This window comes from Scyliorhinus torazame, chromosome 3 (genome assembly GCF_047496885.1).
Source record: "Scyliorhinus torazame isolate Kashiwa2021f chromosome 3, sScyTor2.1, whole genome shotgun sequence".
Taxonomy (NCBI): domain Eukaryota; kingdom Metazoa; phylum Chordata; class Chondrichthyes; order Carcharhiniformes; family Scyliorhinidae; genus Scyliorhinus; species Scyliorhinus torazame.
The window spans coordinates 116,738,829-116,761,437 of record NC_092709.1 but is presented as its reverse complement, the minus strand read 5'-3'; the positions used below and the strand labels follow the sequence as shown (position 1 = coordinate 116,761,437).

At 43.2% G+C, this 22,609-nt stretch overlaps 1 protein-coding gene across 1 annotated transcript in view; it reads right to left on the bottom strand.

Annotated features, from left to right (window-relative positions):
• Positions 1 to 22,609, bottom strand: part of naf1 (nuclear assembly factor 1 homolog (S. cerevisiae)) — a 543,280-nt gene that overhangs the window by 231,702 nt on the left and 288,969 nt on the right. Inside the window, exon 7 of the mRNA XM_072496154.1 lies at positions 22,378 to 22,429. Coding sequence (XP_072352255.1) covers positions 22,378 to 22,429 — 52 coding nt within the window. The remainder of the gene's footprint in view (positions 1 to 22,377; positions 22,430 to 22,609) is intronic.

The following is a 22,609-nucleotide window of genomic DNA, read 5'->3' as shown; positions in this document are numbered from 1 at the left end:
CGTGCTGGAGGTGTGATACTGTAAATACACCCTGACTCACTCTGCAGATGTTCATCAGTGGAAAGAGGTGGAGTGTGAGTGCCTTGTGCCTTTTATAGTGAGATACCACCCGAGTGTCCTGCCTGCTCATTGGTCATGTCCTGTTCTCTGTGTTCATTAGCTGCCTGCCTGTGCCTGTCTGTATCATTATCTGCATGTCTGCATATCATGACAATCTGGACTTCAGCAAAGCAAATACATAAAATGGACTTCAACAAAGCAAAAACGTAATCCAAGTTGAAGGGAAAGTTGTAATAGCATCCTTCAGATGAAATAATAGATTCCTGGACCTTAAAAAATATTTAGCACTGGTCAACGTTCTTTCACTGTCCTGACCAGCATTCCTTCCTCAAATCTACACCTTATAAGAGATCTATATCTGTTGATGCATTTCAAAGAAATACTTGCTTAATGAAACATCTGAGATGTGATAATGAACTATGCAAGTGTGACTTATTTCTTTTAAATATGAATCGGAATGTTTAAAAAATATATTTTAATCTTTTGAGCTTTGTTGAACAACTTCAAATTAAAATGGTTATTCTATTTATGTAAAGCTTAATGAAGCATTACTATTAGCAATGTTCATACCCATTTCCATTTATCCAACTGCAATCACCATTATCCAGATTGACACAAGTCCTTTTTACGGCTACACACACAATGGCCTAATAGGCAATGACGCAACCAATACTAGATCACATAGGAGCAAAAGCCCCAGATTCAATTCCTGGTCTATGCTAAGTTAGTTGACTCCAAATGAAATGTTGCAATCATCTATGTCACACATACATAGAACCAAGGAATAGTTTAGCACAGATGGAGACTATTCAATCCATCTAGTCTGCGCTGGCTCTAAAAGCAATCTAGTTAGCCCCACTCTTCCACTTTTCTGCCACATTTCTGCAAGCTTTTCTCCTTCCAAGGATCTATCTAATACCATTTTGAAGCCACAGCTGAATCTATATCCAATTTGCTATTGGACAATGCATTCCAAATTCTAATTACTTGTTGAGTATGAAAGTTTTTTCTTCCATCGCCTTTGGTCTTTTTGTCAATCATTAAGTCTGTCCCCCATCCCTGGAACCATTCTGGTAAATTCCATATCCACCTTCCCCAAAGTGTGGTGGCCAGAAATGGACAAAATATTTCAGTTGGGTTCCAACCAGAGCTTTATAAAGGCCAGCATTACTTTCCTGCTTTTGTATTCAATGCCTCTATTTATGAAATTGAAGATCTCACAGGCCTTACTAACCACTCCCTCAATATATCTCCAAAAACCCAGGAATTAACATAATGGGCAAATTCCATAGGCCTTTAAAAATCCAGGGTCCCCCTCCCAATTATTCCTGTTACTGGCTATTCTAGCTGGCTCAGGATAAAGGTGCAGCTAGCGAGCCCATACTTTGTATTCCTGACCTCGCTAATTCTATTGCTAGTTTAGGATCTCATAATCATCTGCTATCCTGGGGGAATGTGGCCAGCTTCTTGATGACTTTGCTTCCTAAGAGGAGTAGTGAACAAGAGGAGTAGCGAACAAGTCTAGATTCAAGAATCTGTTGAAAGGTATGTTTACAAGGCCATAAGAACATAAGAGCTAGGAGCAGGAGTAGGCCACCTGGCCCTTTGAGCCTGCTCCGCCATTCAATGAGATCTTGGCTGATCTTTTGTGGACTCAGCTCCATTTTCCCGCCCAAACACCATAACCCTTTATTTTTTATTCTTCAAAAAACTATCTATCTTTATCTTGAAAACATTTAATGAAGGAGCCTCAACTGCTTCACTGGGCAAGGAATCCAATAGATGCACAACCCTTTGGGTGAAGAAGTTCCTCCTAAGCTCTGTCCTAAATCTACTTCCCCTTATTTTGAGGCTATGCCCCCTAGTTCTGCTTTCACCCGCCAGTGGAAACAACCTCCCCACATCTATCCTAGCTGTTCCCTTCCTAATTTTATAGGTTTCTATAAGATCCCCCCCCCCCCCCGCATCCTTCTAAATTCCAACAAGTACAGTCCCAGTCTACTCAACTCTGGGATCCGAGTGAATCTCCTCTGCACACCCTCCAGTGCCAGTACATCCTTTCTCAGGTAAGGAGACCAAAACTGAACACAATACTCCAGGTGTGACCTCACTAACACCTTATACAGTTGCAGCATAATCTCTAGTCTTAAACTCCATCCCTCTAGCAATGAACGACAAAACTCTATTCACTTTCTGAATTGCCTGTTGCACTTGTAAACCAACTTTTTGCAACTCATGCACTAGCACACCCTGGTCCCTCTGCACAGCAGCATGTTTTAATATTTTATCATTTAAATAATAATCCCTTTTGCTGTTATTCCTACCAAAATGGAGAACCTCACATTTATCAACATTGTATTCCATCTGCCAGACCCTAGCCCATTCACTTAGCCTATCCAAATCCCTTTGCAGACTTCCAGTATCCTCTGCACTTTTTGCTTTACCACTCATCTTAGTGTCGTCTGCAAACTTGGACACATTGCACTTGGTCCCCAACTCCAAATCATCTATGTAAATTGTGAACAATTGTGGGCCCAACACTGATCCCTGAGGGACACCACGAGCTACTGATTGCCAACCAGAGAAACACCCATTAATCCCCACAACACTAGGTCTTATCTATGTCACCCATGCAACCTTCATGCCCATCTGCATCCCATTACCCACTCACCCAGTACACACTTATTACTTGGCTTGTTAGCACAATGGTAAGTGTTGAAATGCTCACAAAAAAACACTTTTTGAAATCTGCTTAGAAAAAAAACTGCTCCTCTTTTCAACCTTGTAAAAGTATCAGACACTGTCATACTTTCAATAATTGAAGCTTTACGTCATTTCAAACCTTTTAATCTTGTTCAACTAAACATAGATTAAAGGAAGAATAGCTTATAACCTCAAAGATGCCAATCAAAGCTAACACTCCACTTCAGCCTGTGTAAACAGAACCCTGCTGAGTAAAGCATTAGTGAGTTTTGAAGCTCAGCGAAGCGTTCTTAATGAGGTTTCCATTTAAATCTTATGGGGCTGGATTCTTCGGTCGCCGATGCCGAAATCGCGTTCGATGATGGGCCGGAGAATCCAAATTCCCGACAGAATCGGGGGAGGCACCGCTTTCGTGATTATCATAGAATTTACAGTGCAGAAGGAGGCCATTCGGCCCATCGAGTCTGCGCCGGCTCTTGGAAAGAGCACTCAACCCAAGGTCAACACCTCCACCCTCTCCCCATAACCCAGTAACCCCACCCAACACTAAGGGCAATTTTGGACACTAAGGGCAATTTATCATGGCCAATCCACCTAACCCGCACATCTTTGGACTGTGGGAGGAAACCGGAGCACCGGGAGGAAACCCACGCACACACGGGGAGGATGTGCAGACTCCGCACAGACAGTGACCCAAGCCGGAATCGAACCTGGGACCCTGGAGCTGTGAAGCAATTGTACTATCCACGATGCTACCGTGCTGCCCCTCCAAAGCGGCATGCTCCAGGAGTTCCCATCGGCGGGGGACATGTGTGGTCTCACCCGACGGAAACTCAGCGTGGCGGCTGCGGACTCAGTCCAGCGCCGACAGTCGGGGGAGGACCAATCCGCAAGTTGGGGGGGGGGGGGGGGGGGGGGGGGCATTATTCGGGGCTGGGGCCACTGTGGTGGGGTGGTCCGGGGCACGCGAAGGGGGGGACTATTTCATGGGTCAGGTCCGCGCGCTGCATCCGCCATGAAGCACGGCGTGGCCGCTGCCGTGCGTTTGCGCGGCCACGGACCCATCAATTCTCCAGGCTGTATCATCAGCTCGAGCCGGGTGCCCCACGCTGCCGTTCTGCTAATCCACAGCCAAACGGGGAATCAGTGGCCGTTTTACGGCAGTTTGCCTGACATAAAACACCACCGTTCCCACGCCGGCATGGGGACACAGTCTCCAAATCGGAGAATCCAGCCCATGAACTTTGAAACTGACATAGCTCTGAGAGAAACCTGTAGAAAAGAAGGAAAGCTTCTAGGGATCAAATGGGAAGAGTAAAATGATAATGGGATTAAAGAGAGCAGCATGAAGAGGAAGGGATATTCATAATATAAACTGCTATTGAACAGAATGACGATTGTTATCTCCAAGATAACATGTGCTTGCAATTATTTAGTATGAATATCGAACAAGAGTCCAATTTACATGATTGTTCCTACTTTTGGTGTTACAAGCTATGGTTAGTAGTAACCATTAAATTAGTTGCAGTCTCCATGATTCTGATCATCTTCACAAAGTTGTATCTGGAGCTGTAACCGAATTAAATTTGTCAGAATACTATTATCCGTCTTTTCCTGCAGAGGTGTGTATGTTAATTACTTGTTTGATTTCTATGTATTTTTAACTTTGCATCATTTTGACATAATGATTTAGTTTACTTCTCTCCTTTTTCTTTAATAATTTCTTTATAAATCAAATATATACTGAATGTAACTCTTTAAATGTTTTGTTTTCTCTACAAGTGTGTGCATTGTTTAGTAATCATTGGAAGGATAGAACTACATCCCTTAATTATCACTCTTATTTTATTCATACAGCACCATCTCAGTTTGAAAAAGTCTTGGGTTCACCGAAAGAAATGTTATTTGTGCAGCTTGCTAGAGTGGTTGGACTCTGGTTTCACAATGACATGCCAAACAGAAGCTAGTTATCAGACAGCTGTTATTGTCCCCAGAGGGCTGAGTGAGGAGGGAAACAATGTAATTATTTATTTAGCAATTTCTTTATAGAGGAAAGAAACGCAGACATGTGTGACCACATTTGAAGTTTTCAGGTTTACGAAGAAATTAAATATATTGTTCAAGGTAAACTGTTTGCATATCAAGGTAATAACGACAGTAGACTTGATTTATATGTCAAAAAGCGATTACTCTTTAAACAGTAATAAAATACTGGCAGCAGAATATGATTAACATATTTATACCTCCAAGCAAAAAAATCCCCCAAAATGCTGGAAACCTGAAACAAAAACTCACTAATTGCTATCAAAAGGAATGCAAAACTGTTAATATTTCAGGTATAATCTTTGATCACAAGATCATTACTGATGAAGATGACTATTTGGCCGTCTTCAATTCATTCATCCAGAGTGACTTCATTGTAGTATCCAATCCTTCCTGAAATTGTTCCACGGTTTTTGACTCCACTGCTCTATCTGAAAATATATTCCATGCTTTCATCACTGTGTAAATACGAATTTCCTATTATTGGTCCTAAAATGATCTTCATACCCTTGTTCTACTCCCACAGCTTAATTTATGTAGCATTCTGCATTAGCTGTTGATCATTACTTCGCCATCTTCGTACCACAAAGATTTACTCTCTTTTCTAGACTGATGACCCAAGTTTCTTCCAGTCTTTCCTCATGACTCCAGCCCTTTTCTCAGCTAGTGCCTCCATGGCTTTGAGCTGGAGGCGTTTGAGTGGAGGTGTTAGTTATGATCTTTCAAAAGTCACTGGAGTCAGGGAAAGCCCCAGAGGATTGGAAAATCGCTGTTGTAACCCCATTGTTCAAGAAGGGAACAAGAAAAAAGATGGAAAATTATAGGCCAATTAGCCTAACCTCGGTTGTTGGCAAGATTCTAGAATCCATCGTTAAGGATGAGATTTCTAAATTCTTGGAAGTGCAGGGTCGGATTAGGACAAGTCAGCATGGATTTAGTAAGGGGAGGTCGTGCCTGACAAACCTGTTAGAGTTCTTGGAAGAGATAACAAATAGGTTAGACCAAGGAGAGCCAATGGATGTTATCTATCTTGACTTCCAAAAGGCCTTTGATAAGGTGCCTCACGGGAGACTGCTGAGTAAAATAAGGGCCCATGGTATTCGAGGCAAGGTACTAACATGGATTGACGATTGGCTGTCAGGCAGAAGGCAGAGAGTTGGGATAAAAGGTTATTTTTCGGAATGGCAACCGGTGACAAGTGGTGTCTCGCAGGGTTCAGAGTTGGGGCCACAGCTGTTTTCTTTATGTATTAACGATTTAGATGACGGGACTGGGGCCATTCTGGCTAAGTTTGCTGATGATACAAAGATAGGTGGAGGGGCAGGTAGTATTGAGGAGGTGGGGAGGCTGCAGAAAGATTTAGACAGTTTAGGAGAGTGGTCCAAGAAATGGCTGATGAAATTCAACATGGGCAAGTGCGAGGTCTTGCACTTTGGAAAAAAGAATAGAGGCATGGACTATTTTCTAAACGGTGACAAAATTCATAATGCTGAAGTGCAAAGGGATTTGGGAGTCCTAGTCCAGGATTCTCTAAAGGTAAACTTGCAGGTTGAGTCCGTAATTAAGAAAGCAAATGCAATGTTGTCATTTATCTCAAGAGGCTTGGAATATAAAAGCAGGGATGTACTTCTGAAGCTTTATAAAGCACTAGTTAGGCCCCATTTAGAATACTGTGAGCAATTTTGGGCCCCACACCTCAGGAAGGACATACTGGCACTGGAGCGGGTCCAGCGGAGATTCACACGGATGATCCCAGGAATGGTAGGCCTAACATACGATGAACGTCTGAGGATCCTGGGATTATATTCATTGGAGTTTAGGAGGTTGAGGGGAGATCTAATAGAAACGTACAAGATAATGAATGGCGTAGATAGGGTGGACGTAGGGAAGTTGTTTCCATTAGCAGGGGTGACTAGGACCCGGGGGCACAGCCTTAGAATAAAAAGGAGTCACTTTAGAACAGAGAGGAGGAGAAATTTCTTCAGCCAGAGAGTGGTGGGTCTGTGGAATTCATTGCCACAGAGGGCGGTGGAGGCCGGGACGTTGAGTGTCTTTAAGACAGAAGTTGATAAATTTGTGATTTCTCAAGGAATTAAGGGCTATGGAGAGAGAGTGGGTAAATGGAGTTGAAATCAGCCATGATTGAATGGTGGAATGGACTCAATGGGCCGAATGGCCTTACTTCCGCTCCTATGTCTTATGGTCTCTTGTTTTTGGCCTTAAGAATTAGGTGCAGTTGTTAAGATTTGGTTTCGCCAGACCACCACTGATTTATGGTCTACTGTTTGGTTGGGTTTAAAAATCCTACTGATTTTACCAAATGCTGCTCTATTAGTGTTATTATTAGCCATGTTTAGTGTTGGAATTACCTTAGACTCTTGGGTGTCTTTAGCTCTATCCATCCATAATCATTTTGGCACTTCATAGAGTTAGTGTGCAGAACTTTATATCCTTTCTGTTAATTTTTATCCTGTCTGCAGTAAGTTTATTTTCCCAGATTTGCCAACTTAATTATTCTGTCAAACTCATGGTTCCATTGTCACTCTTAGATTAATTTTGATTTCCAGATATGAAACCTGGAATACTTGTTGTGATGACTTAATTAACTAAGTACTATCTGTAAATGACTTTTGTTTTTTATGAGAGCAGGATATTAACAGCTGTTGATATCCATAGTAACTGCTCTTCCCAGTATATTCATGTTAATTAGCAGGTATAGCACAAAATTGCTGCCTCTTATTCAGTTCCAGATAACACCTTTTCAGTCTCATAAAAAGCCTCATCATATATCCGTGTCAGCTAACCATTACCACTTTCCAACATCCAAGACTTGGTAAAATGTAAGTATTTTGTTCAGATTTCAACGGTGCAAGGCTTTGGCTGTCCCTGGACAACCAAGAATACAAGTTCAAAATTGAATAGTACATTTTTATTCATTCATACAGTCCAATTCTTGAGTGAAATAAGTCCAATTTTGACTGTGCAAAATTGATGAGCCATAGGGATTATAAACCAACAAACGCAAAGAGGTATCGGGTGACATGGTGGCACAATGGTTAGCACTGCTGCCACATAGCTCCAGGGTCCCAGATCGATATCGCCCTCGGGTGACTGTGTGGAGCTTGCATTTTCTCCCTGTGTCTGTGTGGGTTTCCTCCAGGTGCTCCGGTTTCCTCCCACAGTCCAAAGATGTGCAGGTTAGGTGGATAGGCCATGCTAAATTACCCCTTAGTGTCCAAAAGGTTGGGTCGGGTTGCAAGGATGGGGTGGAGGCGTGGGCTTTGGTGGGGTGCACTTTCCAGGGGCCTGTTCACACTCGATGGGCCGAGTGACATCCTTCTGCACTTAGATTTTATGATGATTCTATAAACATTGCACACTCAGTTCTGTAAACATTAAACAGCAACCATCACTCTTCTTCAAACACTTATGCAAAATAATTTATTTTGAGATCATCTTGTGATTTCTAGGTTCATGGTGCAGGTGTAGAAAACCTTTTCTCTCATTAAACCAATACATCGATAGAAATTCAGACATTTCACATGAATAAAGAATTGTATTAACCACATGTCCTAGTGCCAAACATACACTTCCTGAAAACAATGGATTGCCTTTAAAGCCATCCTTGAAAAATGAAACCCTTCTCGCAAGTTAAAAGCAAAACACATGGTTGAGAAGCATCAAATTGAGCAACAGATTATGTCCAGAAATAAATAAACCTAAAATAGAAATATTTTACAAGCTTATAGAAAATGATAATCAGAGCAAATTGTAGATGTCCTACCCATTTTAAGGCAACAAAACCTGCTATTGACAGCTAACAAGATACAGGTGAAGAAGATTGTAGATACAGGTGAAGAAGATTGTAGATGAATGTGACAATAACAAGGATTTTATTTTGCGAAATGAAGAATCAGAGGGCTATTATATCAGTAACTGTTTAGGCTACTATGTGAATCCTCAGAACATATTCAGTTAGATGCCTGTGATATGACAGATGTTTTAAATGGCTCTGTTACATCGGTCTTCATTAGGTGAAGAAGCTGGATTATCAATAGAGCACATAGGGTGAATGTTATTATTAAAAGCATCAATCTGGATGTGGATATAGCCTAGGCTAGAATAAATGATCTCTCAGCAATTTGGACTCCTAGCCCTGACAACATACACCCAAGGGTGATTGACAAAATGGGAATTTTTCCCTGCAGGCATTTTGGCCCATGTAGTGTAGATAAACCCACATTGCTCTGAGGTAGGGATTTTGGAAGTTCAGTTCATCTAATACTACTTGCTTCAAGTTTTTAGGTGTACAGATCACTAACAGCCTGTCCTGGTCCCCCCCCATGCCGACACTATAGTTAAGAAAGCCCACCAAATACTCTTACTTTCTCAGAAGACTAAGAAAATTTAGCATGTCAGCTACGACCCTCCCCAACTTCTACAGATGCACCATAGAAAGCGTTCTTTCTGGTTGTATCACAGCTTGGTATGGAGCCTGCTCTGCCCAAGACTGCAGGAAACTACAAAGGATCGTGAATGTAGCCCAGTCCATCACGTAAACCAGCCTCCCATCCATTGACTCTACCGATAATTCCCGCTGCCTCAGAAAGGCAGCCAGCATAATTAAGGACCCCACACACCCTGGACATACTCTCTTCCACCTTCTTCCGTCAGGAAAAAGATACCAAAGTTTGAGGTCACGTACCAATCGACTCAAGAACAGCTTCTTCCCCACTGCCATCAGACGTTTGAATGGACCTACCTCGTATTAAGTTGATCTTTTCTCTACATCTTGCTATAACTGTAACATTATCTTCTGCAGTCTCTCCTCCCTTCCCTATGTACGGTATGCATTGTTTGTACAGCATGCAAGAAACAAAACTTTTCTCTGTGTACTAATACATGTGACAATAATAAATCAAATCAAATTTACAGTAAACCTTAAACCAGTTGTCACATGAAAGGCTACCAAATAAGATTGAGTCCTGTTGGATTGGCAAGCAGCTTTTTGGTTGCATAAGAAACTGGTTGCATTCTGTAAATAAAGTAGTTCTTCGGCATGGAGGCCAGTTGCCAGTGGAACTCCACAACGATTGATGTTAAGGCAGATTAGTTTAATAACCTTTCTGAATGGTCTTGCTGAAGGTTGATTGTCTGCAAGCTGTTGAATGATGCAAGATGATCTGACTATGATTGGCAAATGGGCTTGTCTTTAGCAGATATAGAGATAGCAGATAGTCCGAAGATGTGCACGATAGGTGGATTGGCCATGCTAAATTGCCCCTTAGTGTCCAAAGGTTAGGTGGGTTACGGTGATACGGTGGGTTACGGTGATACTGTTGCTAACTTTTGGTTGGTTCAATTGGCTCTGTTTTATAACCTTTGCTCTAGAGTCGCCAGGTATCTTTATGATACCGCCATAAGGTTCAAGTTCAAGTAATGATCAATAACAACACACCAATTAGTAAGATTCAAATCAAAGCACATTTATTATACACAGTAAATCACTACTCATGCATAAACTCTACTTTCTAGGCTATTTCTGTAACTAACAGGCCTATACTTAGCTTCGGACTGGCCCACCAGGTCAGGGGAACAAATGGCCTTTTGTTCAGGTCCTGAGTCTGCGGGATTCAAAAGCTGGTATGGACCCGGTAGCTAGGAGCGCCTATCTCGTAGCGAGCATTGACTTGAGACTTACTTGCTTGGAGGCCGCTGGACAGTTCACTCTCGGGTTGCTTCGCATTGCTGAGTGACCCTGTCAAGAAGGACGATTTGAACTTGGGGGCTTTACTTTATAGTCCCCAGGGGCTTTCCGCCCTTCGGGGCGCACCCCGTACCTGGTTTCAAGTGATTGGACTTCTTTCCAATCACTTGGTTCGATTTCTCCAATGCTGGAGCGGTTCCCTGATCGTTGGGCGGTCTTTAAGTGTCGGTTAACCTCTTTTGTGTTGGCTCCTGCTGGCGCCGAGGAGTCTGGTTTGGCCTTGTTTACCTTAAAATGTTTTGATTGTTCCCGGGGATCACTCATTACTATGTAGATGGCTGCTACATTACTATGCAGATGGCTGCTTGTATCGATGCTGTCTGGGTTTCTGCAGAGTCTAATACACAGTAAACTTGCACCTGCTAGTTTTTGCCTGTGTTGGCTGAATTTCCCTTCAGCCTTTGCGGTTCTCTATTTTAAGTCGGGAAGTGGCCAACTCCGGTGGCTACAATACGGTGGGTGAATGGGCCTGTGTATGGTGCTCTTTCAGAGGGTTGATGCAGATCGATGGGCCGAATGGCCTCCTGCACTAGGGATTCTATGATTCTATATTTTATTTTAGATAAATAAAATGTATTTGAGGACATTGCAAGCATGTGTACATCTTGCAGGATTGTATATTCAAGGCTGCTAAGGAGGAAAAAGACCTGGATGTTAATGTGCAAAAATGAATAAAGCTCTATGGCCAGTATCCTGAGGCTATAGAAGAAGCAAATAGAACGATAAGTTGTATTGCCTGGGGCTTTTGTACCAGAAAAAGGTGTTGCTCTTTTTAACCTTGGTCTATTTGCTCTGATTATGTCACCTTTGCTCATGAGTCGCCAGGTATCTTTATGATACCGCCACGTGGTTCAAGTTCAGGTTATGATTAATAATACAGCACACCGCTTAGTAAGGATTAAAACAACGGTCATTTATTATATACAACAAGCAATATTAATACCCTAATACTACTTTCTATATAATAAACCTATCACTACTGGCCAATACTTAACTTAGGAAGAGCCCACCAGGTCAGGGAAATGAATGGCTTGTCCAATCAGATCTGGCCCGCGGGATTCAAAAGGCTGCTACAGGTCGGTGGCTAGGTGTCTCTACCGGATAGCGATCGCTGGATTCAAACTTACTGTTGCCGGTTGCTGTTCTTGCGAAGGTCTCGAGCAGGCGAAGAGGAGAGAGAGAGAGATCTGAACTTGGACCCTCACTTTTATAGGGCCCAGGGGCTTCCCGCCTCCCGGGGCGGCCCTTAACCCTGAGTCCCAAGTGATTGGATCTGTCCCCAATCTCTGGGGTCGATGTGTCCAATGGTGAGACAATTCCTCGATCGGAGGGTGGTCGCTCACCTGTCTTTGTTTCGGCCACTGCAGGCGCCGACAGGTCTGGCCCGGTATTCAATTGCTAATATGTTGCAATTGTTCCCGGGGATAGCCGATTTAACTGCAGATGTCTGAATAGATGGGCTGCAAACAGTCCTGAATGTAACTGCAAATACCTGGGTTGATGGGCTGTTGATAGCCCTGAGTATCGATCTGGGCTAACTTCCCCAGAGCCGAATATGCAATACTGTCTGCAGCTGCCTGCTTGTGTCTTCTTAGCTGCTTTTTCCAGCAGTCTTTCGGGTTAGCCATTTTAAACTGGGTTTTGGCCAGATTAATCGGAACGCAGCCATTTTACGTGGCTACAAAGGTACAGTTCAACAAGATTTGTTTTAGAATTTCAAGGTAATGAATGAATGAGACACATTAGGGTTTTTGAGTTCACAGGTTGATATGGACCAAATATAATTTATGAAAGCACACAACCAGGTTTAGACGCAAGGGAATACTTTTCGCTGAGAGCTGTCAACCTCTAAACCAAGTTGCCAGCATGTGTGATGAATGTGGATGCCTGCAAGCATTCAAATGGAATGTGGACGAGTCTTGGGAAATAGCTAACAGAATTGTGTATAGAAACAAGAAGCTATCATGTCTCCCAATTATGATTGTCGTTTGTTAGATGCTTGTTGATCTACTTTTGCAATTAGGAAGCAATTTTCTTCTCTCAATTTTTCTCCAATTTATCTTTTTTCTTTCTGTATTTGGCTTTTCCATGAAATTGCATGACTGGTAGGTGGGTCCAAGAGGATTAGATGGAGATAATGGTTATTTTGAAATCATGTCATCAGTATGGCTTGATGGCTGGGGAAGCTTACCTCTTTTTTGTATGTTCAGATAATGCAAATTAATAGAATATAATTTTCACGAAGTTTAATTTCCTATCACTTCTGTTGTCATCAAAACAATTAAATATGCAACTTTGACCTTTGGTATGAGTCCACTCACCGTTGCAAGTTAGCAGCACCTGAAATCACTTAGAAAGTCAGACCCTCAGCTCTGTGCATAACTATCAATTTGCTGAGATGCCAACAAAAAGTACCACTTAGGAAAAACCTAGCTGCTTAGTATGGAAGCTACAGCAACAACATTATGTACAACATTGCCACAGCCAATACACTGAATAACGACCATTCTAACATTAAACAAACAGCAATGGGATGTGTTCAGTGACACTTCATTGACTCAAAATTAATAGATAATTTGAGTATACCTATATGATATTGGCTTGCTCATCTGGTGTTGCAGCTAATATGTCCTGAATGTATGCCTTTTGTCCCTGGGAATTAACCTGTTGTAAGATCGTAGTAGCATCATAATTTTTTTTTAACCCAAATCCCTTTGGCCACATAGATAAAAATCTCAATGTTGCAATTAATTAAACCAAGTTTCTGAACTGTGCCACCAACTATTATGCAGATTCATTGATCCTGTATTCAGAGCTCCTAGTTAGAGGGTGGGAAGCAGTTCTCCTAATAGTGCAAGATGGGTGGACTGAGATAAATACAAAGGGCCAAAATCCACCCATCCAGCAATCCCCGGTCCAGGTTGATCCCCACAGTTTTATTTCCTTATTGTATGTCATGTTGCAATTTTCTGCTCTGATTGTATACTGCTGTAATTTATCTGGAATTTTGATACCGTTTCCTTGATGAAAGAAAAATTTGGATTAGCATGCTAATGTCTGGTTCAAGGTGGGTCCATGTTGGGTCCATCTCATGAACATAGCGAAGTGAATTTAGTCAAGGGCGGTGGGGGCCCAAACGACAGGTTGGAAGGCCAGTGCTACCTATCCTGGCTTTTGGGCTCCCCTTGCCACATTTTAGCCCTATCCAGAAGTAATTAGTTATTGTCACCCCATTCTGTTAAACATCTGAAACCCCAGGAGCTGCTGACCAATCGGTGGGCCAGCAGGAAGCAGCAATAAACGTTCATATCACAACTAGGTGAGTGGGATCTGGGATCGCTGGGGCCATTCAGGCAATCGAAGGGGGATGTGAGAGTTGGTAGTGGCAGTGTTGGGGGGGGGGGGCAGCATTGTTCCTGGTATGCATATACTCCTTCCCTAAGCCAACAGTGGGGCTGTCAGTAGACACTCTGACTCCAGGGCAGAGGGCCCGGCTTCATGTTTCTAAAATGGCAGCAATGGCTACAAGCGGCCCTTAATTGGCCATTTAAGTGTCACAATTGGTCTCTGGACAGATGGGCCATCCTCCTCCGCCTTCCCCACTGCTGCTAAATGCCATGGGGGATGGAGGAGAATGGGGACTCCACGCTGCATCCTTTCCTGACATTTCACACCTCCTCCTACCCCCAGCTTCCAAGCCCTCTTGGGAAGGCTGATATATCTAACCCAGCGTGCAGTTTTACTGCAAGGACTGTTACTTTTTTCTTGTGTTACTTGATCTAGCCATGTAGTTCTTTGCTGAATGACCTCAATGAACATTGCAATGACACACTAGAATTTTACTTTAAGCAAACAACAGTTAACGAGCATGTCCTGAATGCACTTATCAATATAAAATGAGGCATAGCTAGCATCCCACAGCTATATTTATCTGCCATAGCTCAATGCTCTTGTGTCAAAATATCAAATATTAGATTTTTGCAATATTTTGAAACCTTCACTGTTTTCATTGAAATCCCTGGAAATAAAGAAATGTTTTCTGAGCACTTTTACCTTGGAAACCTGTATATCCACAAGACGGTTATTTGATTGAATGGACAATTAAAAGTGTACTTGTCACTTCATTAAAAAGAGCAATTAAATGTGTCTACCAATTAATTTAGTAATGTTCCAGCCTAAATATTTAATATTTTCATGATTAGATTATCTCTTGCTCGACCTTATTAAATTAAGATCAAGAGTATTTGTTGTCATCAGCTGTCCCCAGATTCAAGGATGGTGTTACTCAGTGCAGAGTTCTAGCATGGATCTTCATGCGATTGAACTGACTGTTTCTTGACCGTAGATATTTGGGAACATGGGGCAGGGTTACCCATGAGATATTGGGATCTGTTTGTTTCTGATTCTGCTGCCGCTCTGTTTCCTCATTAAGGCATTGTGACTCAAAACGTGATGCAGCTTGATTGGACAGGTTGTCGCCATTCTGAACGATTAATGGCAAGTTCCTCCCAGTCATTAATGCCAATGCTGCAATGCTTCAGAGTGTTGTTAAAGCATTTTCTTTGCACTCTGCTGGATCGTTGACTATTTGAGAGATGAGAAAACTGGACCTGGTGGGAGAGAGCCATTTCAGCCATCTGGACACAGCATTCAGTCCTTCGAAGTTGATTTTGCAGGGGTTTTGGCTGAAAGCTTGTGGAGCTGACTACAATACAGGAAAATGGAGGCACCAACTGCTCTGTACACTAGGACTTCTGTTAACTAGGCTTTTCTTATCAAACACTCGCTGTTGTTGTTTGCAGAAGGCTGAATTGGCCCAGCTAATCTGTGTTGATTTCTTCTTCAAAGATAGAAGTGGCTGCCATGGTATAGGACGTGCTCAACAGATTCCAGATTCCTGTATGGGATGTAGAATATTTGGCTGATTGGGTATGGGGTGATATGAGGTTTGTTTTCTCAACATTCAAGGACAGGTTGAGTTTCTTCTATGCAGAATTAAAGTGATCGAGAGCAACTGCTAAATCTAGTGCAGAGTGGGCAATGATACTGCAGTCATTTTCAAACAGTAAATCATGTCTGACTATGGCATGGAAGTGACCAAGGTGGTTAGGTGATATTTAATACCCATACCAAATGGCAGTTGATCTCTGATGAGGTAAATAGCCATTGTCAGGCAGATTATAAATAGTATGGGGCTATTGCACAAACTTGACCATGGTCCCACTATTGCAGGCATCTGTTTTAGATCTTCCACTCAAGACAGTTGTAGTCATATCGTGTCGCTATTCTGAGCGATTGATAGCAAGTTCCTCCCAGTCCTTAGACAAATAGATTCTACCACAGAGTCATCAGCTGCCGCTGTGGATTCACAGTTGAGAAATTGTTCAAAATGTCTTTTCTGGTGTTGATGGATGGCATTATCGTTCTTAAGAAGAGATGCACCGTCCTGTGAACAAAGGGGTGACCAGGGTGGCTTCAAAAAACCATTATTATGCTGGACAAGCATCAGCTCATTCCCATCTGGATTACTTTTTGACCAATAAAAACTGCCGATTGTCAGGCCAAGGAACTAAAATTGATTTAATTGGTTGTTTTACCATTATATCATTATAACACCTAACGTATTTCCTCAGACTAGTATCTGACTAAATTTAATGAATTATGTGTCAGGCATGTAAGAAATATGTGACAGGAGTGATAATTTCACTGATTGAGGGAGCAGAGTAGCTGATGCAGTGGTTTACTCTCCGGTCTCATATCAGATGCCTGGTGTAAGATTATAAATTAATTTGGGTAGATGCAATTCAGTTCCTATCCTAACATAAAAGTTTTCATCGGAGAGTACATTTCGAAATATCCGGTGCAGTGGTGGTTACTCTCCTGTAGTTAGAAGTAATGCAGAGAAACTTTGCGACTGATTTATATCTGGGAATCCGTCAGCTTGAAACAAAACTTTTAAGTTGAGTGCATTCGTAAATTATTTTTAAGCGCTTTGTTAAAATCTTATATTACAGTCCAGAAATTACAGTTGATTCAAGACTGATTCTTGGCAAGAGTCAGACACACACGTGATGTGGAACTCTGCCTCAACAAAGTATTTGGGAACTTGTGTCCTAAGTGAGTCAATACTTGCAATAAGATGGCCCTAGCTAGAGCTGCTTTTAATAAGGAAACAAGTTGCCAAAGCACGTGAGTTATCATTGCATCATTTCTCTATGGACACTGTTTCAAGTTCTGCATAATTTAATGGTTGCAGAGGAATTTATGGTCCCTAATACCTTTTGAGAGGAAGGGTTATGTAACATTTCATATCAAAGCCAGATTTTACCAATCACATTTACAAGATTTAAAGATTACTTGCTTTTTGATCGACCTTTTCCATGATGAATTAAGGATGGTTTCATAACATCGAGGTGTTTCCAAGTGCAATTTATTAAATCAATTGACAAACCAAATACAATTCTCAACATTTTGAAAAATGAGCAGACATGTTTGTAAAATTTTAAAAGCATTTCCTGAGAATTAGAAATATATTAATATTTGTAAAATACTTACTGGGATTCATTGCTTTGACCTTCATTTTGCTTTTGCTTTGCTCGGACATTGTTGTCTGATAGCTTGGATGAGCAGATCAGCTTTTTAAAATAACTTCAGTGAGGCTTGAGTGAAGGATAATTCTGTTTCACCCCAAGTTTATTTCTAAGTCAAGTATATTTATTCTCAGTGACTTGTGCGCAAAGCCTTTGACTGCAGTTATAAAATCATTCTGATAAAATGTTCAAAAGGAATTCTCTATTGAGTGTTGACATTTGCATATAGATTGGATAGATAAAGAATTTTGTAGACCATTTCTGTTATTTTTGAAATTTACCTTTGCTGGGAGCATAACATTAAAGCATTTGGTAGGAGCATTCATTTCAGATTGTCATGGAGGCAGAATTGTTACAGTAGCTATCAAAGAAAACAATTGACTGATATGCTGCATGCGACTCAGCTGTAAAGACTTTTGGCACAAGAAGTGTTTCTCAAATTATGCAACTATTACCCATTTGTACTCACTTTTTATACTTGGAGGTGGAGTTGGTTTTTTGTTCGGGGGCGGGGGGGGGGGGGGGGGTGCTGCCATGGGTGTGGTTGGTCTGGCGCAGTTGGGAAGGGATCGATGGCGGTGGACATCTGAGGGCGGGCCTGGAGGGTCGTGGGCAGGGGGGGGGCTAGCTCAAAAACAGATATGGCTGATCAGTAGAGAAGGGGGCGGGGGGGGGGAGCCCCCCCCCCCCCCCCCCCCCAGAACCAGGCTGGTCACATCATGGAACGGGAGGGTATTGAATGGGTCGCTTGTGTTCACACATTTGAGGAGTCTGAAGGCAGACATGGCATTTTAGCAGGAGACGCACCTGAAGATGGGGGACCAAACGAGGCTGAGAAAGGGATGGGTGGGGCAGATGTTTCATTCGGGGCTGGCTATGAAGACAAGGTGGGTGGCGGTGCTGGTTAATCAGCTGGTTTCGTTCGAGGTGGCAAATATTGTGGCTGATCCGAGGGGGAAATATGTGATGGTTAGTGGGAGGTTGACGGGGATGCCGGTAGTTCTGGTTTATGCTTTGAATTGGGATGACATGGATTTTATAAGGCGGGTGTTGGGGAAGATCCCGGACTCGGACTCGCATCGGTTGGTTATAGAGGGTGATTGTAACACAGTCAAAGATCCTGGCTTGGATCGGTCGAGTCCCAAGTTGTCAAGGGTGTCAGCAGTGGCAAAGGAGCTGAAGGGGTTTATGAAGGGCATGGCTGGGTGGGGGGTTGGGGGAGACGGGACCGTGGAGCTTTGGGAGGCCAAGGGCGAAGGAGTTTTCACACTTCTCCCATGAGCACCGGGTGTACTCCCGGATTGATGTTTTGTGTTGCGCAAGATGTTTCAGGGCTTTGTTGTTGGTGCCCTTACTGCTCTTGCTGGTCAGGCACTCCGTGAGCCCAGTGATGGTGTCGGCCCGAAGGGTGCAGGGGGCAGTGGAGGCAGCATTTGGGGCTGCAGAGTGCCTCGTGTGGCGCTGATCTGTAATAACCATAGGTTTGCATGGCTGGATGAAAGGTTTAGGGGATGGCGGCAGGCTGGGATTGAGTGCTTTGGCAACTTTTTTTATACGTGGCAAATTTGCGGGGCTGGAGGACCTGGTGGCAGTGTAAGAATTGCCCAGGGGGAATGGCTTTAGGTACCTGCTGGTTCAGGACTTTGTAGGGCGAGACGTGCCATCCATTACTGGGCTGCCGCCCTGGGGTTGCAGGACAAGGTGCTGTCGAAGGACAAAATAGGGGAGGAGAAGGTTACTGATGTCTATAAGGGGTTGATGGAGTGGGAGGGAGCCCTCGTGGGGATATTAAGCGTAAATGGGAGGAGGGGACTGGAAGAGGAGGTGGGGGCTGAGCCGTGGGCAGAGGCCAAGCAGAGGGTGAACGCGTCCTCGTCATGTGCGAGGCTAAACCTCATCCAGTTCAAGGTGGTACATAGGGCTCATGTGACGGTGGCATGGATGAGTAGGTTCTTTGAGGGGGTAGAGGATAGGTGTGTGCGGGGTGGCCCGCGAATCAGGTCCGCATATTCTGGGCATGTCCGTGATTGAGGGGTCCTGGCAGCGGGTCTCGGACATGATGTCCGGGGTGCTGGGTGTGGGGGTGGTTCCGAGTCCAGAGGTGGCGATATTTGGGGTGTCAGAAGATCCGCAAATCCAGAGGATGAGAGAGGCCAATGCTTTGACCTTTGCCTCCCTGATAGCGCAGAGATGGAATTTGCTGTGGTGGCGAGACTCTGAGCCGCACGAAAGTGGGAGTGTGGGTGAGTGACCTGGCAGGATTCCTGAGGTTGGAGAATGTCAAGTTCGCTTTGAGGGGGTCAGCAGAGGAGTTCAACCAGAGGTGGAAGCTGATTATTGATTTCTTAAAAGAGGATTGAAGGGTCAGCGGGTGGTGGAGGGGCAGGGGGAATAAGACGATTAAAATGGGGAAGACTGTAAGCAAGATGGGGTTGGTGTCAGGGGAGTAAGTGGAGTGTGGTTGTTTCTTGAATTGTTCTGTTGTTCTCCTGATTCATTTTATGTGTATGTGTCAAAATGCCTTTGTAAACCAAGAAAAGACGAAATAGAAACGTGCACAAGCATGAAAAGACGGATTAAAAGATGAACAGAGCTGAAGCTCGAGAAAACCCCCGCACTCTCATCACATGACCCCCTTATCAGCCTCTACCGGGTTCCTACCAGCTCTGTATTTTATCCATTTAGTGTCTTTCTTCCCATTTCTGCTTCTTCCCTCCTTAATTCTATTTTGCTTGTGTGGCAGTTTTAGTACTCTACATGGAACGAAAGAGAAAATGCTGGAAAATCTCAGCAAGTCTAGCAGCATCTGTAGAGAGAGAAAAGAGCTGACGTTTCGAGTCCGATGACTCTTTGTCAAAGCTGTACTCTATATGTCTTTTTCTGCTTTGCATTGATTAGCATTATTTAAGGAAGGCCTACCACATTAAGTGCTCATTAGCCACTGAAGTGGACAGCAATGGGCCTTTCCTAGACCCCCATCCCCACCTATCTGATGCCACCGTCCTACAATCAGGTACGGAATGCCTTTGAATGAAGGACCTCCCTTAGGTGTATGCAAGAAAATCCTGTGCATTTTGAATTCCTGTATGGTGAATCCCCTCCTACTCCAGATTGAATACCAGCGGCATTGGGATAGGGCATTAATTGCCCACATAAGGACTTCAACTGGCAGCCGGATGCCAAGGCCATCCACAAGCCTTGCCGCTCTAGAATCAACTGGCGTAGAGGTGGGAAAATGGCTAAGTCCCATCTGCCACCTTCCCACACAAATGCTTGGCTGAGCTTCAAGGCTTACTAATGGATTACTCAGCAGGGATCTGTTTACAAAGGCTGAAGTGGAGTGTTAGCTTTGATTTGCATCTTTAAGGTTATAGTAAGTTATTATTTAATCTATCTGTTTATATGAACAAGGTTTAAAAGTTTGAAATAGGGTGAAGCTTCAATTGTTGAAAGTATAGCAGTGTCTGATACTGTTATACGGTTGAAAAGAGCTGCAGTTTTTTTTCTCAGCAGATTTCAGATTGTGGTTTTTCTCATGAGTATTTCAAGACTTGTCATTGTTCAGAACCATTGAGCCAGATAATAATGTTGCGCCCTCCCACCTCAAAAGCCTCCTTGGGGAGGACATTCAACACTTCCCCATTAGGAGTGCCATGGATAAAGATACCACCAAGGTCTTGGGTTCCATTTTCTCATGGTACCTTCCAGAAAAGCATAAACTCTGCCTCAGCAACTTCCCCACCCATTGCTAATATTATCTCCCCTAAATCTTTATCACAATAAAATACCCAAGACATTTCACAGGGGAATTAAGAAAGAAAATGAAACCAAAAGTGCGGAAAGATATTAATGCAAATGACCAAAAACTTGGTCACAGATTTAGGTTTCAAGGAGTGTTTTAAAAGAGAAAAGTGAGCTAGAAAGGGTTGTTGGGAGGGTGGGGGAGGGAGAGAGAGAGAGGTGAAGAAATATAGTAGCTTAGGGGCCAGGTAGCTAAAGACAGTCAACAAGGGTGTAGTGATTAAAAGCAGGGATGTACAGGAGGTCACAATTAGAGGATCACAGGTATTTTGGAAGGTTGTGGGCTGGAGGCGATTACAAGGATAGGGACGAGTGGACATGTTGAGGTAAAGGTGATGGAGTAGATATCTGATTGGAAGCTTATCTCAGGGTCAAGTATGATATCAAGGTCGCACTTAGTCTTGTTCAGAATCAGACATTAGCCAGGAAGAGGGATGAAGTTGCTGGCTTTCTAGCTATGTAGCATTTATGCTCTGGATCCCAGACACTGGATTCAATCTTCCATTATTCAGCTGGAGAACGTTTCTGCTCATCCAGTTCTAGATGTTGGAGAAACAGCCTGGAGCAATAGAGTTGGTGGAGGGGTCAAAAACAATGCTTCTGCTATTTTTGTCATGTGTGGCCCTTTAACTTTGATTTTTTGCATGGCCATGCACAAATAGTAATCTGAAGGCCCCGGACCTTACTTGCTTAGCCTGGACAGAAAATGCTGAGTTTCTGCTCAAGCATGCAGCTTAGACGAAATATTGGTCAAGAGAACTGAATATCATCAGCGATGTGTGAAAATTGATGTTGCTTTCAGATGATGTCACCATATGGATGAGAAATAGCAGAATAGGAGGGGGCCAAGGAAGACACCTGTGGTGACTGTGTTCAAGTTGAAATGAACGCCAATGGCTACAATTAGTTAAATATAAAGCCCAGTGACAACAGTTCCAACTGGACAATGTTGGGTCTGCTTTGAAAGAGAATGATGTGATCAGCCAAGTCAGAGGTTGCTGGCAGATTCAGAAGGACAAGGGCAAAAAGTTTACTTTTTTCGCAGTCACATAGGATGTAATTTGTGACTTTGAAAAGAGCAGTTTTGGTACTGCAGCAGGACTTGGAACTTCTTTCGAGGGATTCAAACATGGAGCCCAGGGGCCGGCACGGTGGCACAGTGGTTAGCACTGCTGTCTCACAGCACCAGGGTCCAGGGTGCAATTTTGGCCTTGGGTGAATGTGTGGAGTTTGTACGTTCTCCCAGTGTCCGCGTGGGTTTCCTCCCACAGTCCTAACCTATCCCTTAATAGATCTACACAGCTCATGAAAGGTTATTGGTGATATTTTTGTGCCTTTATCTTGAGTCACACAATATGTTTACTGAGCTGGAACAAACCAGGGAAGAAACCAAATCAACTGGAATCAACTCACCTCTCTTGGTGGCTCCTGGTCATTTCTCCATGATGCATCTGAACCTTTATCTCTGTTTAAAAAATAAATATTTTAAAATTAATAAAACATTGAACACCCACTATTAAAAATGTTGCGTGTGTCTAAAATGAATGATTTATTATAACTCATGATGTGAAATAGCCTAGCGTTAAAGGTGAGATTGAGGTGGGGGGGTTCTACAAAGAGTGGTCAGCATGCAAAAGTCTCTGCC